Source organism: Canis aureus, chromosome 10, assembly GCF_053574225.1.
Source record: "Canis aureus isolate CA01 chromosome 10, VMU_Caureus_v.1.0, whole genome shotgun sequence".
In the NCBI taxonomy this organism is placed as follows: domain Eukaryota; kingdom Metazoa; phylum Chordata; class Mammalia; order Carnivora; family Canidae; genus Canis; species Canis aureus.
In genome coordinates this window covers 14,361,877-14,383,959 of record NC_135620.1, presented here as the reverse complement: position 1 = coordinate 14,383,959, position 22,083 = coordinate 14,361,877, and the positions used below count along the sequence as shown (strand labels likewise).

The 22,083-nt window shown below is 43.0% G+C and overlaps 1 protein-coding gene across 1 annotated transcript in view; it reads right to left on the bottom strand.

Annotated features, from left to right (window-relative positions):
• The window catches only part of PRDM6 (PR/SET domain 6), a 102,475-nt gene that overhangs the window by 73,071 nt on the left and 7,321 nt on the right, over positions 1-22,083 (bottom strand). Inside the window, exon 3 of the mRNA XM_077911425.1 lies at positions 18,884-19,191. Coding sequence (XP_077767551.1) covers positions 18,884-19,191 — 308 coding nt within the window. The remainder of the gene's footprint in view (positions 1-18,883; positions 19,192-22,083) is intronic.

Sequence of the window (22,083 nt, the reverse complement as noted above, 5' to 3'; positions counted from 1 at the left end):
GTTGGGATGCTGGGCATCCCTGGAGGTGCCATGCAGAAAGTCATCAGAAAGCCCAAAGCCCCTTTGAGGGGCTTTGGAGCCCCCTGGCCCAGGGATGAGAACCAATTTGTGCATTAAAAGCAGGTGGAGAGGAGGCAAGCGTCTCACAACAGAACCTGGTAGCTGGAAAGCCAGTTGATTTGAGGTACAGAACACAGGAATTTGCCAGTTACAGAGAAGTGAAGTAAATTAGGGAGAACAAGGAAATTACTGGCTGGGAGACAGAGTTATTATGAAAAGCTGATTTCACTGTCCAAAAATGTTAGCCTGCATTTATTCTCAAAATTATCCAAATATTTCAGCAATCATCTATTTATATGGTTGTTTTCTGGACATTTCCTTACTGTTTCCCTCTGGTCTTTTGCTACAGCGTGGAAGTGATTTGCTTTTGAAATCATTTCCTCCCTTCTGTCACAGTCTGCAAGGCCCAATCTATCTGCCCCTCTAGATCCCCAAAGGCCTGGACTTGGGAAAGGGGTCTCAGCTGATCTGAAGCAAAATGCTCTGTAACAGAGAAAAACACTGTTTTTCACTTTGTGACCTACGTTAAGTTTGATTTGCATATTTATCCCGTCCACTGCCATTGCGGACAGTGGTCCAAATATGCTTTTAAAAGATATTTCCGTTTTCTTGTGTAACTCCAGACCTGGAATGCACGGTGCATAAAGATATGAGACAACTTTCTCAACTAGAAACCAGTTGAGATATTACCTTGGCTCTGCACAGTTTGCAAACCAACTTCTCAGTCTTGTGTACTCCAGAAAACAAAGCTCATAATAATAAGTGCATGAGTCATTCGCATGGAGGTGACTTATCTTTCAAATTGAATTAACTGTAAATGCAAGCAATTTGAAAAAAATTAAGGCCTTATGTTCAGTGTTGTCACTACATTTGTTAGGGATTTCATCACTGTGTGGAGGCGTTTAGTTCCAGCCTAACATTTGGACAGATGGAAAGCTCCCCTGGAGCACACAGGTCAAAAGAGCCAGCTCTACCTAGCCTCATAGATCCAGCTTTCCCATCTCACTAGCACCAGGTGGAACAGAGTGCTCCCTGCTCACAGGGCACAGCAAGAAAATCAGCAAGCCCATTATGAAATCTCTTTTAAGTCAACAAAGCGGTGGATAAATATTTGCTGTCGTTCTTAGAATTCTTATTGTTTGTATAAAGATAGTTTCTCTGTGTGTGTTTTCTCCTGCAGGTATTTTGGCAAGCACAATCTGAAACACTCGGGATAGCAAATGATTAGTAATATCTTCAAAGTAAGGAGAGAGGGAGGAAGGAAAGAAGGAAGGGATGGAGGTAGAGAAGGAGGAAGGATCAACACACATGCTGAACAACTGGATTTGACCATCATCAGGGTATACAGCCAGAAGAATCACTGGCTAAATACTCTATGAATTTTCAATTGTGATTCTATGCTAAGACCAAAGAGCATATTGTTATCTATATATTAAAAGAAAATCCTAATGGCAATAAGAATGACACCAAATTAATTCACAGCTCATTTTTCTCGTGCCTTCAAAAATAATCTTCTGCATTTTCCAGATTCCTATTCTTTACCCTTTGTTTCTTTTTGTTGTTGTTGTTTTTTTTTTTTTTTTTTTTTTGTTCTCATTAAACTTTTGTTTTAATGGGTCTCAAAATTCTGTGACAGATTTTTGGTCAAGTTGTTTCCATTAAAAAGTACTGATTTTAAAAACTAATAACTTAAAACTGCCACACACGCACAAAAAAAAAAAAAAAACAAATGGTCCACAAAACATTCTCCTTTCCTTCTGAAGGTTTTACGATGCATTGTTATCATTAACCAGTCTTTTACTATTTTTTTTTCAGTCTTTTACTATTAAACTTAAATGGCCAATTGACACAAACAGTTCTGAGACCGTTCTTCCACCACTGATTAAGACTGGGGTGGCAGGTATTGGGGATAATATTCATTTAGCCTTCTGAGCTTTCTGGGCAGACTTGGTGACTTTGCCAGCTCCAGCTGCCTTCTTGTCCACTGCTTTGATGACACCCACAGCAACCATCTGTCTCATGTCACGAACAGCAAAACAGCCCAGAGGAGGATAGTCAGAGAAGCTCTCAACACACATAGGTTTGCCAGGAACCATATCAATAATGGCAGCATCCCCAGATTTCAAGAACTTGGGACCATCTTCCAGCTTCTTTCCAGAACGACGATCTATCTTTTCCTTCAGCTCAGCAAACTTGCAGGCAATGTGAGCTGTGTGACAATCCAGCACAGGTGCATATCCAGCACTGATTTGGCCTGGATGGTTCAGGATAATCACCTGAGCTGTGAAGCCAGCTGCTTCCATTGGTGGGTCATTTTTGCTGTCACCAGCCACGTTGCCACGACGAACATCTTTGACAGATACGTTCTTGACATTGAAGCCCACATTGTCCCCAGGAAGAGCCTCACTCAAAGCTTCATGGTGCATTTCAACAGACTTTACTTCAGTTGTAACATTGACTGGAGCAAAGGTGACCACCATACCAGGCTTAAGAACACCAGTCTCCACTCGACCCACTGGGACAGTACCAATACCACCAATTTTGTAGACGTCTTGGAGAGGCAGACGCAAGGGCTTATCAGTTGGACGAGTTGGTGGCAGAATGCAATCCAGGGCTTCAAGCAGTGTGGTTCTGCTGGCATTCCCATCTTTATGGGTGACTTTCCATCCCTTGAACCAAGGCATGTTAGCACTTGGCTCCAGCATGTTGTCACCATTCCAACCAGAAATTGGCACAAATGCTACTGTGTCGGGGTTGTAGCTAATTTTCTTAATGTAGGTGCTGACTTCTTTAACGATTTCCTCGTATCTCTTCTGGCTGTAGGGTGGTTCAGTGGAATCCATTTTGTTAACACCAACAATTAGTTGTTTTACACCCAGTGTGTAAGCCAGAAGGGCATGCTCACGGGTCTGCCCATTCTTGGAGATACCTGCTTCAAATTCACCAACACCAGCAGCAACAATCAGGACAGCACAGTCAGCCTGAGATGTGCCTGTAATCATGTTTTTGATAAAGTCTCTGTGTCCTGGGGCATCAATGATGGTCACATAATACTTGCTGGTCTCGAATTTCCACAGGGAGATATCAATGGTGATACCACGTTCACGTTCAGCTTTCAGTTTATCCAAGACCCAGGCATACTTGAAGGAGCCTTTTCCCATCTCAGCAGCCTCCTTCTCAAATTTTTCGATAGTTCTTTTGTCGATCCCACCACATTTGTAGATCAGATGGCCAGTAGTGGTAGACTTGCCCGAATCTACGTGTCCAATGACGACGATGTTGATGTGAGTCTTCTCCTTTCCCATTTTGGTTTAGGTTTAGTGGTGGTTTTCATGACACCTGTGTTCTGGCGGCAAACCCGTTGCGAAAAAAAAAGCTGTTGTTGCTTTTTTAAAGATTTATTTATTTATTTATGAGAGACAGAGAGAGAGAGAGAAGCAGAGACACAGGAGGAGGGAGAAGCAGGCTCCATGCCAGGAGCCTGACATGGGACTCGATCCCAGGACTCCAGGATCATGCCCTGGGCCAAAGGCAGGCGCTAAACCGCTGAGCCACCCAGGGATCCCCTGAGCCACCCAGGGATCCCCCTTTACCCTTTGTAATCAGAAAAATAATGACTTCACAAGAAGTATTGTGAAAATAAGTGTAAGAGGACAGTAGTGAACATGTGTGTGTTCACTTTGTACCTGTGTGCGTGGGCAGATACCTCCCTGTGAGTAGGAGAGATGAGGGGATAAGGCTTCCTGGATACACCCCAACTGAAGCATATAATGGCCTCACAGTTCACAGATTCCAACACGTTCAGGAGAGGCAGCATCATTATGTTATCACTGTACTAGTGCCTCACTGCCTTGCCAACCAGAGAGGCAAAAGTAAAGACCGGTCCCATTGCTGGCAGAGGAGGGACATCTGTGACTATACCTACATCTCTCCAAATGTTAGGCTGGAACTGCACGGTCCTTAATCTACATCTGACTAATAGATCCAATTCACAGAGGTGGATAGAACTAGAGACATGTTAGCCTTCCTCTAGCCAAAGCGCTGCCTTCCCACACATCTCTCAGTTGAGCTCAAGGAGTCTTATGGACTGAAATAACCATATTAACTCCAAATCTACCTTGTACTGTGGGTTCCTGCTATCAGCAAACCAGCCTCGCTCCACTACAGACTTCTCCACACAGAACCCAACATGACCCTTTTATAACGTTAAGTCAGTTCCTAATACTTCTGGCCCAAGATCTACTTCACCACAATAAAATGCAGTCTTTCCCATAGTCCCTCCAACTTTATCTCCCACCATACCTCTCTGAAATCCCTTAGTTTCCGGCATACTGGCCTTCCTGACAGTCTCAAGGGTCATCCCCTTTTCTGGGAGGTCTCTCCTCAATTATCATCCCAATACGATTGCCAAATTAAACAAATAAAAATACAGGACTTCTGGTCAGAGTTGAATTACAGGTAGATAATCAATTATTTTTTGGTTTAAGTATGTTCCAAATACGAGCTTACCACCTGAGGCTACAACTGTAACATTAGGTGATAAAGCAAAATTTCAACAACCTTCAAGGGGATGGTTGAAGACAAGGGAACATGGATAGGGTGGTAGAGAACTGCGATGAGCCTAAAATGAATTCTTAGAGGAGTCATGGCTCTTAAGAAAGTCAAAGGTGTGGTCTAAGTAGAGAACCAGCTCAGGCAAAAATCACAACACTGAAAAATAGCAAGACTCAGGTATACCAAATAGGAAGCCATTTGCTGAGAGGAAGGAGAGGCAGAGACAATACAGCTGGGGCTAGAAAGACTGGATCCATGGATGGGGGCTGATCTTCCCCCAGAAGCACCTCCCACCCATTCCCCAACTCCCCGAGTATTAACCATTTATCTCCCTCCTCCTTTTGAGCGCTCCCCCCCCTCAACCCCGGCCTTCCCAGCAGGAAGCCACCTCTGGGCAATGCAATAGCACTTTTTGCACCTGTTTCCAAGTGGAATTCCTCAAGGCCCTACCATACTATGGTCCTTAAGGGCAGAATTGGTCGCGCCCATCTCTGTGACCTGCACCACACCTCCCACCTGTAGGCTTTTCAATAAATGCACTTCTCTGAAGGCTGGCAAGTCTGAATTCTCTGGCGTTATAAATATGGTTCCCATGGTCCTAGAACACAGGGTAGACTGGTCATTTCAAGGGACCAAGTAGTAGATGTCTGAGAAACCAAAGCAGTGTCTACCCAGGAGGGAAAGCTCACATCCAGGCCCAGAAGCTAGGGGCAGCTGCATGGAGAAAGAAGTCTTTGGCACACATCAGAGCCCCATAATATAATGGGGTCCAGAGGTTAAAAGGGAAGGGGGCAGGTAGTATAGCAATGGACTCGTCTAGAGCAAGGACTCTACAGCCCACACCAGCACAGTGGAAATCCTACCTTTACTCCATACAATCTTAGGTAAGTTACTTAGCTTCTTTTGCCCACATCTGAAAAGTTTCTTCATCTGAAAAATGACTGACAGGTGTCCTTACCTCACTGGGTTATTCTAAGGATCAGTTAAGACAACCCCTGTGAAGCTCATTAGCAGAGCACCCGGCTCACCATCTCAGATTACCTGTGTTAGTTCTTATCATTGCTAGCAGATCATGTTGAACAGGTGCCTTTTGTGTGTTACTGTTAGTTTCCAGGAATCTAAATAGTTTTTTAAGAAAATTCTTTTCCTTTTTTATTTTAAAGATTTTGTTTATTTATTCATGAGAGACAGAGAGAGAGACAGACAGACAGACACACAGGCAGAGAGAGAAGCAGGCTCCATGCAGGTAGCCTGACATGGGACTCAATCCCCGGTCTCCAGGATCGGGCCCTGGGCTAAAGGTGGCACTAAACCGCTGAGCCACCCGGGCTGCCCCCATGGAATCTAAATATTTTTAAAAACCATTAGCATGACTGCAAAACTTTAGGCCCAAAGGGCAAAAAGGACTATGATAGCCCTGTAAGTTAAGGATAAAGAGCCACCTACTTCGGGAGATATGGGGCAGAGGACAGAGACTGAATTCAACTTGAAACATCTCCCACTGGGGTGCCTGGGTGGCTCATGTTGTGATCCCAGGGTCCTGGGATCTAGTCCTGCATGGGGCTCCCTGTAGGGAACATGCTTCTCTCTCTGCCTATGTCTCTGCCTCTCTTTCTCGGCGTTTCTCATGAATAAATAAATAAAATCTTTTAAAAAAAGAAAGAAAGAAAAGAAAACATCTTCCAACAGCAATGTCCCAAAGAACACTGAAAACACGGGCCTTAGCAAAGATTGGGGTGGAAACCCGTGAGATCCATTTCCCCCCCCCGAGAAAGCAATTGAAACCATAAGAACAGGTGAGCTGAGCGTGAGAAGAGAAGCCCCAGAGCCAGGCTGCAGGCCCGCAGACCATCTCGGTCAATGGGCAGAAACTGGAAACTAAGGAGAAAGACAGAAAAAGATCAGCAAGTTTGCAGATCGAGGTGGTACATGGACAATTTACAGACTGCAAGTGTTGTGCAAGGAGCATCTGGTTTCTCGACACAGTGGAGGGACTGCACAGAAGGGACTGGCAGAGAGGTAAGGAGTGTTCGGTAAGAGCTGAGGGAGCTAAGAGCTCGGCTTGCTGTCACAGAGCTCAGCCCCAGAGAGAGCTGGAGCTCAGGCCCTCTGAACATCACCAAATGCCATCCAGAAGGCCGCCTCCTTCTGAACACACCTTGATTACCCAGGGGCTAAGGACACACGGCAGTGCACACGTAGTATAAAGCTTTCTGCCTTTTTTAGACACTTCCTGACACCTGGCCAGGTAGACTTCCAAAATATATAGAAGATGAAAGTCATCGTAGTGCATTCTGCTGTCTGTTAGCTCTATCCATATTTAGAGCTATCTTTATCTCTGTCTATTCATCTATCTATCTGGACGGGGGTGGTAAGGTAGGAGATGGAAAATACCTGGACATTAGCCTAGGTGTAGCAGGAATGAAAGCGAGACTAGAATTAACACAGGAACAGAAGAGGCTAGACCAGGAGTAGAAACGAAGCAAGGGAGAGACCAGGTTTGCTCCAGAGGCGCCAAAACAAGAGAAGAAGCAGGAAGAGAAGCTGACAACCACAGGAGTAAGGTAGAGAAAGGTGGGGTCTGGCATACTCCGTTTTCTTAAAGTGCAGCTGGAGGGCCACGTGAGACATTTGCTAAGAAAACAGAGTGATGGGCCCCAGTAGAGGATGACTGAGTCAGAATCTTTTAGCAGCAAGTCCCCAGACTGAATTTTGCTTGGCTCTCTGCACCTGGAAATTCTTTTGTACGCTAGAGTTTGAGAATTACTGAGCTAGAAGAAAAGTCGCTGAAAATGTAGATTATTTTTTTAGTTGGGGTAAAATACACACAATTTACCATTTTAACTATTCTTAAGTGTACAGTTTAGTAGCATAAGGTATGTTCACATGGTTGTGCAGCCAATCTCCCGAACTTTTTACCTTATAAAACCAAACCCCTATACCTATTATAGATTATTATTCTTCCTGATTTTACTTAATAGTTTTGCCAAAGCTCAGCTAACTATCCTAGATTGAGAGCTGATACACAACCCTGTGGGACACAGATCCAATGGCAGGCATCCCAGTTCACAGGGCAAAGTCAGAGCTGAGTTGGTTGTCAAATATTTTGAATATCACCCCTGCTTAGAATGCCATCTACGTAGTAACTCTAGATACCAAAATAGAAAGAATTAACATGAAATAAACATATATTTTTAAAAATACTAATTTCAATCTAAATTTTAGTTCTTTAGGATATGTTTCGGTTTTATTTATTTATTTTTTGTTTCAGTTTTATTTTGACTTTTTCATCTAAAGTTTTCTAATTGCAAACTGTCACATAGAATTCTTCCTTTTCAGGGCACCTGGCTGGCTCATTGCTTAAGCAGCCAACTCTCGATCTCAGCTAAGGTCATATCTCAGGGTCCTGCGATCGAGCCGCATGGGCTCCATGGTCAGGTGGGACTCTGCTTTTCCCTATCCCTCTGCCTCTCCCCCTACTTGTGCACATTCCCTCTTTCATAAATAAATAAATAAATAAATAAATAAATAAATAAATAAATAAATAAAAAGTCTTTAAAGGAAGAAAAAAACAAGTTTAGAATCGTTGCTTTTCATAGGGTTTATACTGACACATTCAAAATTCGTATGGTGTACCAGTACTAATGAGTCCACATGCAGTGGCACACGTGTTTTTATGGACAGTGGCAAATGTGCCACAATGCTGATTTGCTGTCATTTAATATATATTGACAAGCCACAATATGCTAGGCGTTGAGATGCTACTGTATTCAGAATTCAATATGCAGTGTCAATCCTACCTAATGATTTGTTCCTGGTTTGAGGTCTATGGTCCAAGGACCTTCAGGTTTTGGGGCTTCTGTGTGACTTTTTCTAGATGCTTCTCAGTGATTCCCCTTACATTTCATATTGTAAGTCGGTTCTCATCATGAGGATGGAGAGTAATCACTTAGTGAAATCATACACCTACAAACTTTTATTTATGTGTCCAATATTTACGGTTATCCTTGTTGCCCTCCATTGGAAATGTGGTTTTAAAAATTAAAGCCATCCAGGGGCAACTGGCTGGCTCAGCTGGAAGAACACATGACTCTTGATCTCAGGGTCATAAGTTTGAGCCCCATACTGGGTATAGAGATTACTAAAAAAAAAATAAACTTTAAAAACAATAAATAAACCTTAAAAAAAGTTGAAGCCATCCAATGATTTTTTTCACACCCATGTTATATGGGGATCTCTTTAATACATAATCTTTTCTTATGCATAAGTAGCACTAAATAAGTTTACATTTAAATACTATTTAAGCCTGATTTTATAGTAAGTAATCAAATCCATTCAAACTGTGTGTCATGGTCTACTCTGCCCAATTTTTTGTTTTAACAGATAAATAATGGCATTATAACTATGTGCAGAATACGCTAGAGACTTAAAAATTACCATAAAAATCCCAGTTGAAAAAGGGAAAAATCTCTTATTTTAAGAAGTCATAAATACTGTCTAAATTGCACAGTAGTACAGTATGACTCTCTTTTACACAAGGAGAAGTAGCAGCACGAAGAAACTTAGTAGTTTCCCTAAAGTCTAACATGCAAGTAGGCAAATTAATGAGTCTTCCTACTTAGAAAAGCATTTCAGAGCTCTGATGATGCTTTTTTGTTAACACCTTCATGTATAAAAAGGAACACAGAAATTTTTTCCTCTCTGAGGACAGCTAAAATCTCCCTATCCACCCCAGAAAGCCTCTGGTCATATTAAAGACACGTACTAAAAACATACAAAAATATCATAAGTGTTTCTGTAATACAGCAGGGCCTGCAGACCGCTAATGAAATTTCCCACCAGGAGAAATACACAGACAGGAGGATGGAACTAGACCCCAAAATCAAAGCCTACTCATGGCTGAGCCAAATTTAACCATTTGAGGAAAATCCTATGAAAACAATGTCATTGGTTGCTGCCTTCAAAGTGTTTTGTAGTACTAAGGACACTGAGCAAATATCTTTACCAAAACTGTGATTTCAATCAGATAAATATGTATTATATTACAAGTCATCTCTCAAAAGGCCATTACAAAAATCCTCAACAATGGGGGTGGGGGTGGGGCGGTGGCACCTGGCTGGCTCAGTTGGTAGAGCACGCAACCTTTGGTCTTGGGGTCATGGGTTTGAGGCCTGTGTTGGGGGGTTGAGATTACTTAGAAAAAAAATCTTTTTTTTTTTAAGTCATAATAGTTACCACTGATTTATACTTCTATATAGTTTGAATTTTTTAAAGATGAGCATAAACTACGTTCCATAGAAAAGCTCATTTCCATTTTTTAAAGCTTCATTATTAGATTTTTCCACTTTGTAGATTATCCAGGTCAAATTCTAAGTTGCAATTAATTGCAACAAACTGAAATTAAGTGCTTTTCTCACTAGTACAACATTTTCCAGAACTCTCTGCCTCCAGGAATGATTTGTGCTTTTTTTAAAATTAAGATCACAAATGAATTTGAAAATAAGTTTGGAGATAAACAAAACAGATTCCGAAAGCACTGTACTCTAACCAAAAATTTATTTACGGTTTATCTATCATTTTGGAGTTTGCACGGATATGTGAGAATTTAGCACTGTTTTACTAAATTTGTGATCAACATTAATATTCCCAAGTGTGCTAAGAACACTTAGGTCTCGGTGCTTTACAAGACCCTGAAAACATGACTTGATTACATTTAATTTGATTCCAATTAAAAAGCACTTAAGAAGTTTCTGCTGAATTAGATTACACTGAATGTTTCTATAGAAGACACTTCATTATCTGAGGCAGCTTTAATTTAAAGTGATCACAGAGAGTGAAAAACACTGTTCATTTTAATAAAATGGGCTTAGCCCCATATCATTATTTCACAGTTGCAGGCTGGAGATTTCGGTTTATTAAATAAATGTGCAAGGGCACTGGCAGAAACATCTATAACAGTGAGTGCCTCCCTTCACAGTTGACCCAAGACAGATCTGGTCCCGTGGCTTTTAAGTCTTAACAGAAATCAGAAATACCTGTGGAAGAGAACGTTTTAAATAAAAATGGGGTGATACTATCAAGACGCTGAAATGAAAACACTGCCTTTCTACTGAATTTTTAAGCCATGAATATTACAACTAATTAAAAATGAAAAGGAAATTCTGACTTCTCAGACAACAATACCCACACAAACCCAACGACATGTCGCCAAGCCCAGGGACTTCCTAAAACATGACGTTTTTCCCTTTTAAACAAAGGACTACCTTAATATCAAATATTAATGTATTCAAATGAGGACAAACTGAAAAACTTCTTTCTTTGTCTTCACGACAGTGTGAAATGATTTTCTAAAGTGTTATTATTTTACAAGCCCCATTTTGCTTCAGAGTTCCAAAAGGGAAAATTTATGATTAAAAACAAAATGATGATTAAAAACAAATGTCTAAAGTCAGTTATTTTGTACTAAGCATAAACCGCATGGCCAGCTTTCATTGGACGCAGCTCTGCAGACACATTTGGCATGCCCACCTCTGATATTTCAGGAATAAAGGCAACTCTGTGGTTTGTGGTTAGTGATTAAGCACCAAGTGGACTTGCTGTGTGTGTTCCCCTATAGGAAAATCTACAGCGTTTTGAGAGCCTCACACTTGTAACAATGTCTTTATTATGCCTTCCAGAATTAATTGACCTAAAATCCAGTGACTCTACGATATATCTATTGGATAATTAGAACTCTAAGGACCAACGAATAAAACACATTATTGACTTTCAGATCTTCAATCAAACAAATATTTATAGCTGCAATTTGCAAAAATCATCTCCTTTTAAGCTGGCATCGTTTCAGAATCTGCGCTTCTGATCCCAAGCACATTAGGATCCTCAGCACCTGCCTCCAAAATTTGAACTCAACCTGTGCAAACAATGCTACAACCTTTATAAGAACCTGCGCCTGCCTAAGTGAGTCACCTCTGAAGGCAACTGAAACTTGATCATTGTAAGGTTCTCTAGAAGTCGGCCTGACCTTGAGACCACACACAACAGGGGAGGGGCAGTGAGGACCAGTGACCTGGTTTAGTGGCCAGTAGCTATAGATATCAGAGAATGTGTTTGTTGTCAATGACAGTTGCTGAAATCTGTCTATACCACACTGGGACAATCAATTTTGTAAATGATTGCAATAATCAAGGAAATTGCCTAATTTATAAATCCTTGCATACAGCATTTTAATGGATTCCTCCATTTTAATGCTGATGCCTTCAGAGCAGAATGAATTGTTGTCCAGGCTGTCAGGACACAAAATGATAAAAACATTCCGCGTGGTGGGGAAGCCACACCGCATGGATATTCAGGCCCTCAGCCCATGATCATTCATTAGTGACCTCCACCAAAGTTTCGCATTGCTCAGCCTCTGGAAGGGCGGAGGAAGCCACTGACCTGTGTCTAGGCCTCGGGGGACATCCCGGTCACGGTTTTGGAGTTTTGAGCAGCAAAAGTCACCTTTTGGCTAGATAGTCAGGCACTGCCTGCGTCCTCTGGTTTTGAAAGCACCACACTGGATCAGTTCTCCTCCCTGTCCTAACGCTGAGCCCTTCCTCGCCACCCAGCCTCGGAGTCAGCAGGCTCGGCCAGCAGCCCCCCACGAAGTCAGGGCATTGTGCAGCACGGCCCCTCGGAGGAGACCTGATCCTCACCCTCCCATGCCCCCTAACAGGTACACGGATGCTCTCCCACCTGGACACCCAGGCGGCACGCTTGGCTCCTTCCCTCAACCCGCCACGCGTAGATTGCTCTTCTGGGTTAAACCCTGGCCAATTGATTCCAGCCAATGGTGTACTGTCAGTACTTTACTTACTGCTCAATCTCACTAACCTGACATTTATGGTGCACTGATTGGCCTCTGTCAGTGGGGCTGGTTGTAAATTCACTTTGAAAAGCTTTGTGTTAACAGCCTTCAACCAGACTCCGAGAAGAGTACGAACAGGCAGCCTGACAATTGCTCGACCTCCTGCCCTTATTACAGTGAGTAAATCAGGGTTTGAGCCATTAGGCTGGAGCCTGGAGCCTACACAAAAAAGGATTGACATGACAAAAGGTCAACCTCTGTCACACATGTGTAACAATTTGGATAATGGAATTCTGTAACTTATCTGAGTGAGGTGGCAAATGCTTACAAGGAAAAGTATATTCTGCTCTGGCTTCTCTTGGCTTTTATGCTAAGTAGTGATGCCGGGGTCTGTATTTCTTGTGTAAATACACAAGGAATGTCTAAACTCATTAAATCTGGGAGTCTATAAGATTCTAAAAAAGAGAGAGAGAGAGAGAGAGAAAGAGAGAGAGAGAGAGAGAGTGCACGCAAGGCAGTCCCCGCCATGGTTCCAGGCCCAGCATTCTTCAGATCGGCAGATGGAGGCTGGATCTGGAGATGGTGGGCCTGATTCTTCAGCTAACTACCAAGCACCATTTTGTATTCCATGACATTTGTCAGACCCGTAATATTACCCTACCACCATGAAGTGATTTCTGGGTAACAAAAGAGATTAATCAAATAATTCAAAGTGCCTTAAGTGACACAGTAAAATAATAAAACAAAGAGTCTCCTGTGCAAGTTCCTCAGGTCCAACATGACCATCAACACATTTTCATCGGCTCGCTGGCTACCAGTGGGGAAGACTGAGGTTCTGATTTTAATTCCTTGATCCTCTTTTCCAGTCAGTGTGGAAGAAGGGGGGGGGGGGGCAGAGAGAATCACCTGATGTAAGGAAATATGCAGTTGTGACAGGAAATACTTATGAGGTTTTTTTTTCCACATGGACAAAATATTATCAATAAGAGAAGTGATCTGTAAACAACAGATAAAATGAACTAATGAGAGAAATCGTCCTGCAGATACAGAACATATCACTCTTCATAAAGTATTTGCGACTGAAACACTGTCTCATCACATGCATATTTGGATTGAACCTCACTAGTGTGAGAATTTCCAAATGGCTACAATAGATGTCTTTTTTTAAAAAAAAAAAAAAAAAAGCACTATCACTTTTGAATTTTAGAAAACCACGAGTGGCACTGTGCAGGGTGATACATAAACCAAAGAGAACCAGGACTTGAACGGGCCTTTGCCAAGCCAACTTTAAGTACCAAGTTTTGATTTTGAACACAATGCTGGAAACCATTCCAAGAGGCGGCAGATGGTTTTACAGTTTATGTAAAACTACAAAATGCTCACACTCTATCAAATGGGCACCACTATCGCAGACATCTTCAAATCAAATGAGGCAAAGCCAGAGAGATACACCAGCTGTTCCTCTGTAAATTTAAAACATAACAGCAACATGACTATGGCTTCTTTTTAGGAAGAATTTATTTGGAGTTCACGAAATTGACATATTCAAAACCAAGCTGACAAGCAGTCTAGTATATTAAATGATAAATTACTAAGAAGCACAATTTCTACTTCACTGTAACTGGAACAGCCACATAATTCTAACCCCTAGTGCTTTGGTGAATCAGACCCAACAAGCCAAAATCTATTAAGCAAAACTATGGACTATATAATTATAGTGCTATCACCAGAACAATTTTAAAATGGTTTCTGTTAAATTTTTAAGTGGTTTTAATTTCATTTTAAATAATTAATTTTAAATTATTTTTTAACATCTAAATATTTATATACAAATGAGTACAGTACTATACATGGAATTGGGTGATTATACAAAACCTAAGTAATGCGTTTAAAATATGAAGTCATATCATTTCCTCCAAGCACCAGTTTCCTATGATGGTTTTGAAATATAAACATTTAGCAATGTGTAATATATTTTTAATATTGGTTTCATCAATGTCTTTTGACCTAAGCTAAATGGTAATGATGAAAAATAGACCATTTGCTTAAAAGCAAATCTCTTATTAAATCTAAAATATTATGGCATAAAATCAAACCACAAAAAAAATCCTACCCCATATTATGTTATTCCCCCTTGATTTTCTGAAGAAAAATAATGAAGGTTTTCACATAGTGTAAACGAAAATGAGACACTCAAATTTACAGAGGCAAAGACAGATTCTATAAAATTAAAGACCTTTCTAGTACCTTGACCGTAATCCTAACAAGTCACAACATACTTCAATTAGCAGAATAATTTTTCTAGGATGAAAATAAGTGCAATTTATTTTGTCATTGTCACTAAAATTTCCTGTCAAATTAGACTTTGATTTGAAAGGCCTGGGTAATTCTGGCCTATCTTAAACTGTTACTTTATTTTAAACTTCCGTATTTTCTATCCACTAGAATTTTAAGTTTACACGATGTACATTCCTCAGGTCCAGTCATATTAAATTCTGATGTTAAGCAGAAAGGGGAAACCATGTGCAACTAGATTAATTTATCTCAAGGGAAAAAGGGCACATTAATAATTGAGATAATGTTTTCATAAATGCTGAAATCAAACGTGTCTTTTCACTTCTTTATTAGAAAACACATTAGAGCAAAATTATCTCACTCTCATCAATAAGACCTAATTGCTGAGAAAGAGTATGTTTTCTTTGCGAAACATTCAGAAAGATTTTTCTCATTATGGCCAAATAGCTAGAAATATACCATGCATCCAAGTCTTGCTGGAATAAATGTATATAAGCAAAACGAGTGATTGTTTAATCTGTCCTGTAATGTTTTTGTTTTAGACTCTGTGAATTTATTATTTTTTGTAAAACACAGTGAAATCTGATTCTAAAAGAAACTGACCCCCCCCCAATAAAAAGACTAGTAATCGGGCTTTCAGTTTGTTCATCTCCTTAAAAGACAAAAACAAAAAAACAAAACAAAAAAAAAACCCTGGGCTTCTTGCTTTAAAAGAGAAAAAAAAGAAAAAACTCTTCGAATTGCCCATAGATACCCCAAAGAGTCAAAATATACTGCAGATAATGGAATGATATTGAACTTTCTTTAAGTTGCTATATTTTTTAAGAACCAGGATGATTAGCACAAAGAAAATATTAACTAAAAGCACACTGACAAAACAATCAAATAAGCTCTCAATGGCTGAGGTACGTTAAATATTAAAAAGTCATTTTGTACAAAGAGAGCTTTTAATGATTAAACAAAGGGAGTAACTAAGGTGAATCTGATTGTTTCTGTAATAAGCCTTCATGTGTATAATAAAGTACAGCCATACTAAAAACAATGAACTGTAAACTGAAACAAAAATCCATCATCTACTTGGAAACAGTGACGGGAAAAGATTAGCAATCCATTTATTGTACTGAAATAAAGATAAGTAACCCTGGTAAGATCCATCAGGACCTGAGTATTGAACTCTAAATATAAAGACATTTCTTCATCAGCAAGTGACTTAAAAAAATGTGAGGAAGAGAGACGCTTCCAGTTGACTTTTAAAATGAAATGGTAATGATTCAACTGCTTTTAAGTTTTTAAAGATCTGCTCTATGTCGACCTGCTATTCTGGAAGATATCTAAAAGAATGTGTTTTTTTAAATGGATAATTATTATGTGAGTCATTAAACAATTATTGCCAAAAGTTTCCTATAGATCTATCTTGTATTCCGACTATGGATTCTTTCCTAATATGAATAATATGATGACTACACTTTTTTTCACAATAAAATTGAGGTTTGAAAGCAAAGACTAACGTTTAAGGAACAATCCAACATTTAGACTCTCCTGTTATAAATTTAAATTCAAATCATCACATTTCATAAAAAAATAAATCATAATGCTTAAAAATTAAAAACTCAAGCCTTCATAGCTTAAAAATAATCATACTAATAAAAACCTGAAACCCTATGAGAGTTTCATCTTAACAAATGGACATCGGCACTAAGGTACCTGGCCGTACTCTGTCACAGTTTATAGGATCTCCCAGTAGACTGATACATTTTGCACCACTGCAGTTTTAATATCCCTTCAATCCCCGAAATGTTTGCTTATTCTAACTCTTCTTACAGATGATAAAAATAAATAGGTCATGTTCTGAATTCAGAAGGAGGGATCTGGAGATCCTACAAGCATGCATACACCCAGCAAGTCTTTTTTCTAACACAGAACCAACTCAGTACCTGAAACAATAGGTAAGACGCATTTCCTCTCCACTGAGGTATCAACAACTCTCAATCCCCGCTCTCATTTCAACAGTGCTAACTTAATCAAGCTCAAGGAAAGGTACAAAAGGAAGGTTCCACAGCTTTCAGTATTAATATGTATCATTATATTCTATATGCATAGTGATCTCCAGCCAACATCACAAGCATCCACATCCTTTATAACAAAACTATGAACTATGGGATTTTTTTTTTCATGTTTATGGCTTCATCCCCTGGTACTGTGAAAACAGATGAGCTCAAAACCTGGGGCATGAGAGGGCAATATAACAGTGTTTGGTTTTAACATTTGCCGATAGAGTGAATCTGTACCATTGAACAATCGTTTAACAATCTCCTCAGAAAAGTATTGGCAGACCTTTAACTGTATGGTATTAGAGCTCCTAATAACACTACTGGAACATGAAAAGTGCCTGGAAGTGTTTTATAAACTTTAAACCGCACTGGAGGTTACAACTAATTAGTCAGAAACAAAAACCAACTGGGAAATATTTCAAAACCAGATGCTTTGATTATTTCCCACTTGTCAGTTTTTCCGATCCAAAAAGCTCTCACTTCTAACCTGGCTCTATGTACCGAGCCATTCTCTTCTGCCCTGTTTCCCTATAAAAAATTCTGTTTAAAAAAAGGAAGGGGGGGGGCACTATTTGGTGACATAAACATGCCCAACGTTTTCTTCCTCGTTCAAGAATCCTATCCTGAGAGATTAAAAATGTGTAATTGTTTTTCCAATTTAGAAGTGAAACAGAACCTGGGAGCCTGGGCACAGGGCCCCAGAAGATAAGCATAGGCTATGCAGCCCATGGCCGCCATGAGGCCATCTTGGGCTCCTGGGCTGTAAGCTCACCATGTAGCTCCTACACCATCAAAGAAGGTTTTGCAGGCACAGGCCCCAGCCCCAGCATCCCATGCCAACAGTCATGTAATGGCTGTGGAGACCAGGTTTGTTTTTCACAACACTGTGTCTCCAGAGCCCAAGATAGTGCCGTCCAGAGCGCTCAGCAAAAATGTGAGTGGATTACCAAGTCCCATGAGTTTTAGTTAGTGACTACGAGGCTGCTCACAGCCAGCATGCCCATCTTGACAGGCCACTGAACCTTGTATGAGACAAGCTGCTGTAGAAATGACCCATTAATGGAGACCTAAGGTCCTTGCCAAGTTGGCCTCTAGCACTTAAGTGACTTTCTTTTCTGGCTACTCCCACTCTATTGTACCGCCTGGCCTCAGGCAGATTTACATATGGCCCTAAGAGTAAGACTTCCACCATCTTCTATTTCATAAATCACCCCCTGGGTGAGAGGGGTGGCTAAACCTGGTGGGGGGATTACCTAAGGCTAAGAATCTGCCTCTTCAGAACTGGATCTCAATAACAACAAAGCTCTGGAAGAAATCTCAGATGAACATTTTTCAAATACATTCCTTGTTTTTAAATCATAGCATGACATGACATTGTGCCACTGAAGTATTATCATGAATTGGGTGATATCAAAGTGCTCCAAGTTTTCCTATGTTTGGATTTTCTGTCTTGCTGAAGGCTGCCTAATTGTACTTTGTCAGAAAAGAAGCAGAATTTGTGATTTCAGATTCACGATGTAATTTGCTTACTCGGGATGCTTTGAAAGTTATGAAACATGCCCCAGTCTCTTAAGCTCAGCGTTTACAAAATTGTTTTTATCTGAGAAAAGGAGCCTGACTCTCTTCCTCCTGTTTATGCTATGTCCCTTCTTGCCCAGTGCCCAAAAAACATACTGTGGAAGAGCTCAGAATGGGACATTCACCTAGCTGACACCCCAAATGCCAGGCCTCCTCTGCTCTATCAACCTCAGCTGGCTTTTCTTTTTCCCAAGATCCAGGGAGACCAAAACATCAAATCCATCCCAGCTGGAACAGAGGCTTGTTAAGGGGATCCCACCTTCAGGAACCTGTAGGCCCTGTCTTCCTGGCTGGGTTGCTGAGGTGCCAGGCCAAGCTCTGCACCTAAGAGCTGTACGTCGGCAGACACCGGCAGGTGCAGGACCTGAGAAATCTATCCTCCCCTACCCCCTGAAGAACAGGGAAGGCTCTCCCGTAAGCTGCCCCACCCCCACCACCAAGGGCCAGGCTGTTTGCCGGCCAAAGCTCTGGTTGGCGAGGTGCTGAGCCATGGGTGACTTACCTCCCAGAGATGCTGCGTGTTCCTCACGGCACCGGCCTGCACCTTCTCCGGGGGCAGGAGGACGCCCTGGAAGGGCCCGATCCAGGTGCCCTGCTGGATCCTCTGTGCCGCACAGATGCCGTAGGCCAGGCCGGGCACGGTGCTGGTGCACAAGCACACCTCCCGCGGCAGGTCCCGGAGCCACTCGGGCAGCTCGGGCGGGGGCGCGGCGGCCGCGGCGCTGCTGGTGCCCACAAGCCGGCGCAGCGAGTGCAGCGGCCCGTGCATGGGGCACTCGCCGTTGCGGTTGTCCGCGCACATGTCGCAACCTGCCAGAGAACGAGCGGGAGGGAGGGAAGGAAGACGGTTAACCCGCCGCTCAAGGCGGCCCATCCTCGGGCCAATCCTGAGACGACCACATCCCCTCCCCGGTATGCCACCTGCGAGGGAGGGGACACCTTCAGGGCACCCGGGCCACTAGGAATAGGGGAGAGGTTCATCTGCACCCCTGCCTTGGAAATCGTGGCACCCAAATCGGCCTGATAGGGGTCGAGCCCCCGGCGCCCCAAACGCCTTGGTTGCTGGGTGTGGGTGGCATGGCTGTCTCTGTGGAACCCCCAGCTCCCTTCTGCTTCTGGGGGGGGGGGGGGTGTCTCTCTCTCCCTCTTCCCTTCTCTCTCTAGTTCCCTCTGACTCTCTCCCCTGTCCTCTCACTCCAGGGTGTTTCCAGGTGTGTTTATCACTGTCCCATGAAAAGAGCCTATCTCTTGCTCAACCTTATGTCCCAGAGAGATTCTACTTTGGTCGCCTGGGTATATTTGGTTTTCCTCTTCCGACAATGAGAGAAGATGCTTCCAAAATCACCGGGGCAGGCGGGCGACCCATCCAGCACGAAGCACCCTCCCGACTCCTGGGGAAGCACCCGCCCCCACGGCCCGCAGCCGGCACCAAAGTGGGGAGCCATCCTTGGCCCCTGGTGGTGCAGAACCCCACACACCGGCCACTCCAGCCAGAGAGGAAAGGGTGGAGAAAGGGGGACCATTCTAGCGGGTTTGGGGTGCCTGTGCTGGAGTGCAAGCTCTTACCAGAAGCCAAAAAGGACTACATAGTGAATTTAAGGATCTGGGTAATGGCTGAGTGGAGAGGGTGGCTGCTGCCCAGATGATGGGTCCCCAGGCTGCACGCGATCCTCCTCGTGCATTACACGCGAGGGAAGAACTGCCGTGAACCCGGCTCTCTCCGACGTCCCCCCCCTCCCCGGCAGCCAGCAGCCCAGAGGAGGGGATCCTCACCCTCCCTCTGGGTCGGGTGGCTGTGGACGCCCAGTGTCCCTCGACTCAAACTGGATGGGAAAAAGCCAGGCGGCCGCAGGAAGCAGAGCCTGCGGCGACCGCGCTGTCGAATCGCAGCGCCCTCCGGGTTATTAATGGGCCTGGCGGAGCCGCGGTGTCTGCGCCCCGGCCCTGCAGACCTGCCTCAGAGAGGCAGCCTCGGCGCCCGCCAGCACAACCCAGCCTCCCTGGCCCAGCCTCCCTGGGGAGCCACGGCGCCCCCACGCAACTGAGCCCTAGGGCACCGAGCAGGAGGTGGGATGGGTACCAACTGGTGGGTGGTGGGAGCTGGGGCATGGGTGGGCGACGGGTGGCCCTCGAAGCCTCCTAGCACCTGCACCCAGCTTTAGGTCCGCCAGGTCTGGGGTTGGGGGCACAGGGCACTGTCACTCTCAGTGTGCTTCCATCCATCCTAAAACAGAGGCAAGCCTACCTAACTTTTCACAAAGTGAGTCAGGGAGGAATCTACAAGGAAGGAATCCCCAAGGGCAACCCAGCCGCCCAGAGCAAACCCTGGTTTTGCCATTTCTTTCAAAGCAAGCCCAGGGTTGACCATGTGAACATCCTATCTCAGTGGAGAAGGCTCCAGCAGGCTGTGCCTTCCCCTCAGTCCCCTACTCCCACACTCCTCCCAAGAGGGCAGGAAATGACAGGACCTTCTGACTGCAGCTTCTGATATCCCCAGGCCTCTCAAGCGACAGGAGACAACCTGTTTCTACAGGTGGGGAGGTGCCCATGCTCTGGACCTCCATCCCACAAAAGCCCCCTCTCCCAGTGATACCAACTAATGTAAGTACTGTGTCAGGCTCTACTTTTGCCTTTAGGGCCTAGACAGAAAGTATTCCTACCCTTACCACATGTCAGCCCTTCCAGATACACTTCACACATCCTCTCTTGCTTCTGACTGTGAAAATAACTACCTCAAGACCAAGGGGGGAATGGAAAAAAAGACAATAAATATTCAAAGTCACCCAGTGTCTATAGTGTTCCAGACACCTATCTCAGAATAATCACCATATCATGATCCCCATTTTGTAGATGAGGTAATTTGAGGCTTCATGAGCAATGTAGCTAGACCAAGGATCAGAAACCAGAAAGTGGTAGAGAAAGACTCACGGTCGAGTTTGCCTGACTTCAAAGCCTCCAAATCTAAAGATCTAGGGAGACTAATGAAAGCTGGGAAAATTTTACATCCAAACTCATAATCAGTACAATTGAAGTATTTCACTGAAAGCACTATTTGGCAGGCCACAAAAATTGCTCTAGCATCGGTGAATAACAGAAATTTCCAAATCTCTCTCCCACGCTTGTGGGTTTGGGGAGGTTAAATGTACTGCAAAGTGAACAGATTATGTCCATAACTTTGAATTTTAGCCTCAGAGATGACCTTTCAGCACATTAGCAAAAATAGCTTAAAACAAATGACAATAAGCAAAAACAATATGTCTGGTAAAAATAAAACTCAAATCACCCTAAGGAGCTGCTTAACCTACTTTCCCTTTCTGGTTGGCTCAATGAGGCATATGGTGAGAAGCAAAAGCAGTTGGTATTCACTCCCTACCAGTCCACACCAGAGATTACATCAACTTCCAACATCTCCACAACACGCACTATCACCCCAACTACATCAGTAATAAAATAAGGAGGAACTCCAGCCACCAATCCCACAGACAGCAAACTCACTCCCTGTATTTGTTATGCATGATAAAACTACAGCTAGCCCTTTCTCTAAGAAGTCCTCTAAAACTCTCTTCTACCAACTAAATTTCAGTTGCCTCCAGCAGGTGTTGAAAAACTTAATAGTGGCATTTTGCCAAAGAAAAAGCTGAGTTTCTCCCAATATACAGAAGACTACCTGTGTGTAAAGTCCAGAGAGTAAGGGAAGCTAAT